This window comes from Eriocheir sinensis, chromosome 59, assembly GCF_024679095.1.
Source record: "Eriocheir sinensis breed Jianghai 21 chromosome 59, ASM2467909v1, whole genome shotgun sequence".
Lineage (NCBI taxonomy): Eukaryota > Metazoa > Arthropoda > Malacostraca > Decapoda > Varunidae > Eriocheir > Eriocheir sinensis.
The window spans coordinates 313,470-323,638 of NC_066567.1; the positions used below are offsets into that span (position 1 = coordinate 313,470).

Genomic DNA, 10,169 nt, shown 5'->3' on the forward strand with positions numbered 1-10,169 from the left:
AGGAAGACTGCAGACAATTGCCCCCACGTTCCATATCTATCCTTCCCGCCATTCCTCCACTTTCTTATACCCGTGCACTCAACCCAGTTATGTTTGTTATTCTCCATTCAAACACATTCTGCCTGTGTGTGTGTGTGTGTGTGTGTGTGTGTGTGTATTTAATTGCAATATGTAAGATGTAAAAATAAAGAAAGGCTATTAGGCCATATTTTTTTAGTGTGTATAGGTTTTGTTCATTTTAATTTTTATATATTTTGATCAGCATCATTCATACAGTCATTCATTGATCAGCTCATCCACACAGCTTGCCAAAAAAAATAAACAAACAAATACATCTATAGGGGACCCATATCCAAAGCTAGCTAAGTAGGGGTGGATGGGGACGCAGGAATACAAGAGAGAGAGAGAGAGGGGGGGCGGGGTAGAAAAATTAGATCACATTAGGGCGGTTGTTCCCAAACTTTTATCTGGTTAACCAAATTTCATACAGGCCCCCCCCCCCCCCCCCCCAACCATAACCCGTGACCACAGTGACTGTCTATACATTCCTACACTCATTAGGTCTATATAAAAAAAAAACACTTGCATTTCCTGTAATTATGCAGAGGTTACTTACCGTTACAGTGCTCAGAAGGGAAAGACTCCAATGGTTTGGACATGTAAAGAGAGCAGGGGAGGACACGGTGCTGGGAGTTTTAGTAGAGGACCTGTGCTCAGAAGGTAAAGACTCAGATGGTTTGGACATGTAAAGAGAGCAGGGGAGGACACTGTGCTGGGAGTTTTAGTAGAGGACCTGGAAACAGTGCTCTGAAGGTAAAGACTCAGATGGTTTGGACATGTAAAGAGAGCAGGGGAGGGCACAGTGCTGGGAGTTTTAGTAGAGGACCTGGAAACAGTGGTCTGATGGTTTGGACATGTAAGAGGGCAGGGGAGGACACGCACAGTGCTGGGAGTTTGAGCAGGGGAGGGCACAGTGCTGGGAGTTTTAGTAGAGGACCTGGAAACAGTGGTCTGATGGTTTGGACATGTAAGAGAGCAGGGGAGGACACGCACAGTGCTGGGAGTTTTAGTAGAGGACCTGGAAACAGTGCTCTGATGGTTTGGACACGTAAAGAGAGCAGGGGAGGACACAGTGCTGGGAGCTTTGGAGAGATTGGAGGTAGAAGGAAGGAGACCAGTTGGCAGACTTAGAAAAACATTGAGAAGGTGTATACAGGAAGACTTGGCATTGGTGGGATTGAATGAGCATTGGGCAGAAGACAGAGTAGAATGGAGGAGAGCCATGGATGGAGTAAGGTTAAAACACACACACACACACACACACACACAGTGGACTTTATCCTCTCATTTATTTCTGCCCTTAATTAGGATGTTTCTTCTGTTGTACTCTCTCTCTCTCTCTATCAATCAATCATCTCTCTCTCTCTCTCTCTCTCTGAATGAAGTGAATATTTATTTTTACTCGATCATAATGGTCTAATAACAATAACAATATTTATTAGCAACCCAAAAAAGAATCGGACATGAAGAATTATCAATAAATCCAATAAATAAATCGTTCCCTCAACACCAATCAGCTGATCGGATTTAAACATCGTAAAAACAAACATGGCGGCAACCTCAAGCCTCCTCCCCGCCTGACCTTCATATTTACGACATTTTTTCCCTGTTCTGTGCCCAAGATGACCTTGTGCAGCTGTATATAAGGTCACGAGGAATCTGTGCTGCTGTGAGGGTCAAGAAGAGCGACACAGAACACGTAAGAAGGGAGATATTAGGCTTTTTGTTATGTTCGTGTTTTCAACAATATTCCTATATTTTAAAGCCATGTTTGGCATATCTTCTCTCTCTCTCTCTCTCTCTCTCTCTCTCTCTCTCTCTCTCTCTCTGTCTCTCTCTCTGCTGTATATCTATGTATATCTCTCTCTCTCTCTCTCTCTCTCTCTCTCTCTCTCTCTCTCTCTCTCTCTCGGGGGTTTATATATGTAAATCTCTCTCTCTCTCTCTCTCTCTCTCTCTCTCTCTCTCTCTCTCTCTCTCTCTCTCTCTCTCTCTCTCTGCGGTCTATCTATGTAAATCTCTCTCTCTCTCTGCGGTCTGTATGTAAATCTCTCTCTCTCTCTCTCTCTCTCTCTGCGGTCTATGTAAATCTCTCTCTCTCTCTGCGGTCTATCTATGTAAATCTCTCTCTTTCTCTCTCTCTCTCTCTCTCTCTCTCTCTCTCTCTCTCTCTCTCTCTCTCTCTCTCTCTCTCTCTCTCTCTCGTGACAGTGCCTCTCTCTCTCTCTCCATTACCTCAGGAGTGCCATGGAGGGGCAGAGCATGTGCGAGGGTTCGAGCGAGAGCAGCAGTAGCAGTGTGGGGGGGGCAAGCGAGGAGGGCGGCGCTGCGGGCTGGCTGACCTCAACACCCCAGGCCCCGAGACGACCTCTTCTGCAGCTCAACACAACCTCGCCGCGCCTGCAACTCACACCATACAAGTAAGTTTGGAGTCTTTTATTTTTCTTCTTTTTTTACAGTAAAGGAAACAGTTCAAGGGCATAGAAAAGGAAACAATAATGAGAAAAAGTCCGCTACTCAAAATAAAGAAGGGTTGACCATTGATGACATTTGGGGGTTTGATAAAAAAAAAAAAAAAAAAAAACACCGTACAAGTTCGTTTAAGGTTGACCGTTGATGAGGTTTGGGGCTTTAAAAAAAAATAAAAAATGCTGCCATACAAGTTAGTTTAGGGTTGACCGTCGATGAGGTTTGGGGCTTAAAAAAAAAAGAAAAAAAATGCAGCCGTACAAGTTCGTTTAGGGTTGACCGTTGATGAGGTTTGGGGCTTAAAAAAAAAAGAAAAAAAATGCAGCCGTACAAGTTCGTTTAGGGTTGACCGTTGATGAGGTTTGGGGCTTCTAAAAAAAAAAAAAAAAAAAAAATGCAGCCATACAAGTTAGTTTAGGGTTGACCGTTGATGAGGTTTGGGGCTTCTAAAAAAAAAAAAAAAAAAAAAATGCAGCCATACAAGTTAGTTTAGGGTTGACCGTTGATGAGGTTTAAAAAAATATAAATAAAAAATGCATAATACAAGTTAGTTTAGGTTGACCGTTGATGAGGTTTGGGGCTTAAAAAAAAAATAAAAAAAATGCAGCCGTACAAGTTCGTTTAGGGTTGACCGTTGATGAGGTTTGGGGCTTATAAAAAAAAAAAAAAAAATGCCGCCATACAAGTTAGTTTAGGGTTGACCGTTGATGAGGTTTGGGGCTTTAAAAAAAAAAAAAAAAAATGCCGCCATACAAGTTAGTTTAGGGTTGACCGTTGATGAGGTTTGGGGCTTTAAAAAAAAAAAAAAAATGCCGCCATACAAGTTCGTTTAAGGTTGACCGTTGATGAGGTTTGGGGCTTCTAAAAAAAAAATATATAAATAAAAAATGCCGCAATACAAGTTAGTTTAGGGTTGACCGTTGATGAGGTTTGGGGCTTTAAAAAAAAAAAAAAAATGCCGCCATACAAGTTAGTTTAGGGTTGACCGTTGATGAGGTTTGGGGCTTCGATAAAAAAAAAAACTCACACCGTACAAGTTCGTTTAAGGTTGACCGTCGATGAGGTTTGGGGCTTTAAAAAAAAAGAAAAAAAAATGCAGCCGTACAAGTTAGTTTAGGGTTGACCGTTGATGAGGTTTGGGGCTTCTAAAAAAAAAAAAAAAAAAATGCAGCCGTACAAGTTAGTTTAGGGTTGACCGTCGATGAGGTTTGGGGCTTTAAAAAAAAAAAAAAAAATGCCGCCATACAAGTTAGTTTAGGGTTGACCGTTGATGACATTTGGGGCTTCAATAAAAAAAAAAAAAAAAAAAAAAAAACCGTACAAGTTTGTTTAGGGTTGACCGTCGATGAGGTTTGGGGCTTAAAAAAAAAAGAAAAAAAATGCAGCCGTACAAGTTAGTTTAGGGTTGACCATTGATGAGGTTTGGGGCTTCTAAAAAAAAAAAATGGCGCCATACAAGTTAGTTTAGGGTTGACCGTTGACGAGGTTTGGGGCTTCTAAAAAAATTAAAAAATGCCGCCATACAAGTTAGTTTAGGGTTGACCGTTGATGACATTTGGGGCTTCAACAAAAGAAAAATTGCAGTTCTACAGGGCTTTCACTCATGGGGTCCAGTTTCCATATCTGTATCTGTCCAGTTTTTCCTTAATGTCTGTCTGTGTGTGTGTGTGTGTGTGTGTGTGTGTGCGTACGTAAGCTAACATATTTCTTACAGGTACCAGTGTCTGTGTGTGTGTGTCTGTGTGTGTGTGTGTGTGTGTGTGTATGTACGTAAGCCAACACGTTTCTTACAGGTACCATGGCTGTCGTGCAATACCAGAGGAGAAGGAGGACCAGGAGAACATTGACCCTTCCCGGAGAGGACCAGTGGAGGTGCTCCTGGCTACCAAGTGAGTGCAAAGTGTTGCTTGGAGAGTGTGTTGCCTGGAGTGTTGCATAAGTTGACTGGAGAGTGTATGTGTTTGTGTGTGTGTGTGTGTAGGTTTCCAACACACACGAGATTCAAGAGCATTCTTTTTTTTGAGAGAGAGAGAGAGAGAGAGAGAGAGAGAGAGAAATAAAAGGAAATAAAACTAGAGAAAGAGAGAGAGAAATAATTGATCAAAGGGGAGGTTCAGAATGGCACAGAGAGAGAGAGAGGGAGAGAGAGAGACACATACTTTTTAATCTTACATATAAATAACTAGACATTTTATAAAACCCTTCAACCTCAATCACCCAGGCACAGCAGCAGCCTCCTGTCAACCACCACCACCACCAGCACCACCAACTCCAACACCAATAGCAACTCCAATTTAGGCTCGGACTCATCCCCATTCGCCTATCCCCTCATCTGGGAGTCTAGCCATGCGTCCGCCACCCCGTCCAGAGGCAGCCCATGCGACGGACAGCGGAACAACACACACGATATCACCAACTGGAAGAGCCCGAGTGACCTGTCCTCGACCCCTTCTGACGGCAAAGGGAGTCGCGTCGGGGGGTCAGGGAAGGTTCGGAACAGGAGTGGGTCGAGTGAGGTCACCAGTAGTTGTAAGGTTGCCTGCCATCATGGGCCGTCTGTGACCCCATCGAAAAGTAGTTTGGCCCATGCTGTTTCGAATTCATCCTCGGTCTTTTTAACGCCTTCGAGCAGCATGCACAGGTGAGAGAGAGAGAGAGAGAGAGAGAGAGAGAGAGAGAGAGAGAGAGAGAGAGAGAGAGAGAGAGAGAGAGAGATTGAAAGGAAGATTGAAGGAGAGAAAGCAGAAAGAAACAGAGAGAGAGAGAGAGAGAGAGAGAGAGAGAGAGAGAGAGAGAGAGAGAGAGAGAGAGAGAGAGAGAGAGAGAGAGAGAGAGATGGAAAGGAAGATCGAAGGAAAGAAAGGAGAAAGAAAGAAACAGAGAGAGAGAGAGAGAGAGAGAGAGAGAGAGAGAGAGAGAGAGAGAGAGAGAGAGAGAGATACACTGACACCCTTCCCCTTTTCAACCCCAATCTCCACAGTTTCCGCCATGGAGGAGAGAATCGCAGCGGACAGAGCCAGACCCCAAAGCAGACACAATCCGTCACTCTATCAACCACCCAGTGCGTCAACCCGTTCGAGGTCGGAGCGGAGAGCCTCTACCTGTCCGCCGTAAGTCCGTCGCTCTTCCAACGGGTGGTGTCGCCGAGCCAGAACGTTGGCGGTGGAACGTTCCGCTGGTCGATAGATCAGATGGCGGAGCTGTTCCCTGTGAATATCGAAACGTCGCCTTTTACGCAGGTCGAGGTCATCGGCGACCCGGAGTACGAGGACCAGGCGCAGGAGGCTATTGATAGGTACGGAGGAGGTTGTTTCTTGGTTTTTCATATGTTTCTCGGTTGTTTCTCAGTTGTTTCTTGGTTTCTCAGATGTTTTTTTGTTTTTTTCTCAGTTTCTCAGTTGTTTCCACTTCTCCTTCGTTCTATTTCCTCCCTTCTCATTCCGCCCATCCATTCCAGGTTCTTTTCCACCCATCAGTCCGTTGTCCCGAGCCCATGGCCTGACAGCAACAAGTCCGTCAGTCTGGTGAAGAAGATGTGTGTTCAGCAGGCCCAGGCTAGTCCATCATTACCCCCAGTCCGTTCCCAGTCCGGTAAGTCAGTCCACTCATTCAGTCCGCTTCAGCTCAACCCTCAGTGACATAGTAAGGACTCTAGGGGACTTACTGCACTAGCTTGGATAAATAGGAGTGTGTGTGTGTGTGTGTGTGTGTGTGTGTCTCAAGCTCTGTATGTTAAGCTCTGTATCTCTCTTGTCTTTCTGTGTCTCTGTTTATTATAGTCCATGTGTGTGTGAGTGTGTGTGTGTGTGATCTCTGTGGTGTGTCTTTCAGTGTGGTGCCAGACAGAGCTCAGCCTTCCACCAGTCCTGCCGCCTGCCCTTGAAGAAGCCCTCAAGCCATTCTGCACCTTCACGCAGGTTGGTTCCCACTTGCTGTCACTTGATCATGGCTGTACCCAAAGGGGAGTGTCTTTTTCCACTAAATGTGAACCTTTGTAGCCACTTGAAAAGGGCAAGTGATGAGCAAAGCAAAACAAATTAGCTTGGGGGGACAGATTTTAGAAAAATTGACATTTGAGGGCACTTTTTCCAGCTGCAAAACAAAAAACTGGGACTTTTGTCCCCGGGTTGTCCCAGTCCATTGACACGTTTGTCCCTTCCAGAGTCAGGGGTGGCAGGGAGGAGGAGGAGGGGGAGGCGGTGAGGCCGAAGAGGCAGCCAACCTCAGCAACACAACACTGCGACGGAAGCTTCTGTTCAGCCACGAGGACGCCACCGCCAACACACCAAAGGCGTAAGTCGCTGCTTCTGTTGTCTGGCTTGTTTGTCTAACGCTGCTGACCTGTTAATAGTAGTACTAGTGGTAATAGTAATAGTCCTTAACTTCTCTCTTTGTCCCCTCAGAGCAAGTCCACAGGAGGAGAGTGAACCATCAACCTCAAGAAGAAAAAGCAGAGAAGGGGGGGAGGAGGAGGAGGAGGAGGAGGGAGGGCTGGTGTGGTGCACTGATGTGGTGTGCAGCAAGGAGGCGTCTGTCATGCGGCACCTCACCCCCACACCCCCACGCCTGGCCAGTCCGATCACCCCCTCAACCACTACGACAACCAGGCACGTTATTCGGTGGGTTGCCAAGGGAGGGTTTTTTTTTCTTCTTCTGTTTCTCCTTCCTTCCTTCTGTCCTTCCTTCCTTCCTTCCATCCTTCCTTCCTTCCTTCCTTTCATCCTTCCTTCCTTCCTTCCTTCCTTCCTTCCATCCTTCCATCCTTCCTTACCATATTATCATCCTGTGAACCTCTATAAATACTACTACTATTACTACTACTCCTACTACTACTGCTTCTACTACTAACACTGCCCCTTACCCCATACCAGGAGAGGTCCGTCCCCGCTTCTACTGTCCGCTGGTGATGTCGTGTCTACCCCAGTGTCCCCAGATGTGTCCCCGATCCACGCCATCGACTACAACAGTGACTTAGAGGCAGCAAAACGAACGCCACCATCGGCCGAGACCTTTGGCGGAAGTTACTACGAGCTTCAGCGGACTCACTGCACGTATTTCTCCCCTTCTGACGCACCCCAGGGCACCGTGCTCCCTCCCTCTTGCTCCCCACACCCCCACAAGGAGAAGAAGAAGAAGGGGGAGGAGGAGGAGGAGAAGAAGATGAATGTTACAGAGAGTTTCTGCGTTCAGTATTCAGTGCAGTTTTCAGGCCCGGAGCAGAAGTCTCGGTCGCCAGTCGCCAGCACTCCGTCGCCTGATCACAGAAGCTTGTCTAACTCAGTACGTATGTCAGCAGTAGCAGTAGTAGTAGTAGTAGTTGTAGTAGTAGTAGTGATAGTAGTTGAGTTTGGGGTTAGATACATTAGCTACATTCTGGGTCATTTTCATAAACATCTCTACTTCCAAGCACACATATTTGACAAGGTTTTCATAGGCGTTCAGGGCATTTCCAGGGGTAGTTTTATGACCCTGGTGGTAGTCTGACCCTTCCTCTGTACCATGAACCCAAGCACACATATTTGACAGGGCTTTCATAGGAGTTTGTGGTCATTTCCAGGGGTAGTTTTATGTCCCTGTTGATAGTCTGACCCTTCCTCTGTAGCCATGAACCCAAGCACACATATTTGACAAGGCTTTCATAGGAGTTACAGGCATTTCCAGGGGTAGTTTCATGACCCTGGTGGTATTCTGACCCTTTCTCCGTATCATGAACCCAAGAACACATATTTGACAAGGCTTTCATAGGAGTTACAGGCATTTCCAAGGGTAGAATTATGACCCTGGTGGTAGAGTGACCTTTCCTCTGTACCATGAACCTAAACAAACACTCATTAGAACGCAACTGACCTCCTTTTTGATGTTAGGGGTGGAAGTGTTTCAAAATATCTTATGTTATGACCTCATTTCCAGGGTCACTTTTCGTCTAGTCCGATCCGAGATGTCACCGAGAGTTCCCCAGAGGTCGAGTCCCCCACCAGAAGATTCTCCGCCTCCCCTCCGCTGTCCCCGATCCTCTGCCGCACCACGCATATGCCCTCCACACGCCAGACTTCACTTATGCTCAGGAAAGGTAGGTTGTCACGCTTATAATAATGAAAATAATAATAATAGTAATAATAATAAGAGAATGATAGTTTACACCCTTGCTCTCTCTCTCTCTCTCTCTCTCTCTCTGGTTCTGTCTCTCTCTGTTTCTGCCCCTCTCTCTCTCTGTCTGTCTTTTTCTCTCTCTCTCTCTCTCTACAGAATAAACTCTTGCAAGGGTTACTAGAGCATAAAGGGATGAAAGAGTGGAGATCCTGGTTAACTCTTGCATTAGTTGTGAAAGAGTGAAGATACAGGCTAACTCTTGCCTTAGATATTGAGAGTGAAACTAAGTTATCAATCCATCTATGTAAACACCTTCTTTTGTCCTGCATTGTCCGATCAGAGAGGAAGACCACCGTTGAGGTCACTATGATGGAGGAGAGCAGCGATGTCGGGGCGCCGCTGCAGCCTCTTGGAACTTTCCCCTGCTCCTCCTCCCTCTATGACGTGGAGATGGACTCGCAGCCGTCACTCGAGGTAAGGGACATTTGTTTTGTCTAATTTTTTGTCATTTCTCGCTTGGTTTTGTATCGTTTTTACGTGCTTTTTCTTCCTCTCTCTTGCCTTTCCTTCCCCCTATTTTTCATGGGTATGGAGTCACATATAAAAAATTCCTTCTCTCACTTTTCAACTTTCTCCTCTTTCTCTCTCTCTAACTCTCAATCTAACTAACTTCCTTTCTCTTTCTAACTTTCTCTCCTTTCTTTCCCTTTGTAACCCTCTCTCTCTCTCTCTCTCCTCTGCACAGAGTCACCTCGAGGAGACCGGCTCGCAGGACACCGGCTATCAGACCATCAGTAGCCTGCTCACCAGTAACTTCAGCTCAACCAACTTCCCTCAACCGTCCCCCTGTGATCCGCTGGTAGAGTCATCCGTCTCCACCAAGCACCATGTCCCTCCTTCCTCTTCTTCCTCTTCTTATTCTGTCACTCGGAGCAAAGAGTTCAAATCCTAGCAATGGTGAGTTTAGGAGGACGATAGAGTGTTTGTGTGTGTGTGTGTGTGTGTGTGTGTGTGTGTGTGTGACCTTGCTCATTTAGAAGACAATAGTTCCCTGCTGCAGTATTACTATCCATTACTATTACTATCGGAAGGTCTGAAGATGTGAAATGCAAACAGTAATGGGAAAAATTGAAATCCCGACTGGCAGACTCTATTACTTAACGATTTTCATAACTGTTTTTATTTTGCTGAAACCTCAAGAGATGTTCTATCTATCTATCTATCTATCTATCTATATCTCCAATACCCTGCCCCCTCGTGAAGTGACTCCATCTCTCCCTTTTCTGGCACTCTCTCATTTTCTTTCTCACACTCTAACTAGAATTTTTTCTCTCTCTTTCTCTCATTCTTTCTTTCCCTTTCTAACTTGTTCTCTCTCTAATTCTTTCTTTCTCACACTCACTTTCTCTCTCGCTAACTCTCTTCCTCTCTCTCTCTCTCTTTCTTCCTTTACTAACTCCCTTTCTGCACATTCAATCCTGTTACCTCCAACTCTCTCTCTCTCTCTCTCTCTCTCTCTCTCTCTCTCTCTCTCTCTCTCTCTCTCTCTC

General features: G+C 45.6%; 1 protein-coding gene across 1 annotated transcript; it reads left to right on the plus strand.

Moving 5' to 3' along the window:
• Positions 1-1,485: 1,485 nt before the first annotated feature.
• Positions 1,486-10,169, plus strand: LOC126985227 (uncharacterized). The gene is made up of 13 exons (XM_050839841.1): positions 1,486-1,759; positions 2,301-2,480; positions 4,323-4,418; positions 4,751-5,170; positions 5,510-5,824; positions 5,987-6,120; positions 6,361-6,446; positions 6,692-6,822; positions 6,933-7,148; positions 7,401-7,809; positions 8,440-8,599; positions 8,960-9,093; positions 9,365-10,169. Exons 2-13 carry the CDS (start codon positions 2,308-2,310, stop codon positions 9,569-9,571), a joined length of 2,481 nt encoding a protein of 826 aa, XP_050695798.1. The 5' UTR covers positions 1,486-1,759; positions 2,301-2,307; the 3' UTR covers positions 9,572-10,169.

What these genes read in the sequence shown, in the direction of transcription:
- LOC126985227 (XM_050839841.1), top strand. Translation starts at nt 2,308, where the DNA reads ATGGAGGGGCAGAGCATGTGCGAGGGTTCGAGCGAGAGCAGCAGTAGC. An exon ending in GCGCAGGAGGCTATTGATAG is followed by an intron (nt 5,825 to 5,986) that starts GTACGGAGGAGG and finishes CATCCATTCCAG; the next exon opens with GTTCTTTTCCACCCATCAGT. An exon ending in ACTCGCAGCCGTCACTCGAG is followed by an intron (nt 9,094 to 9,364) that starts GTAAGGGACATT and finishes TCCTCTGCACAG; the next exon opens with AGTCACCTCGAGGAGACCGG.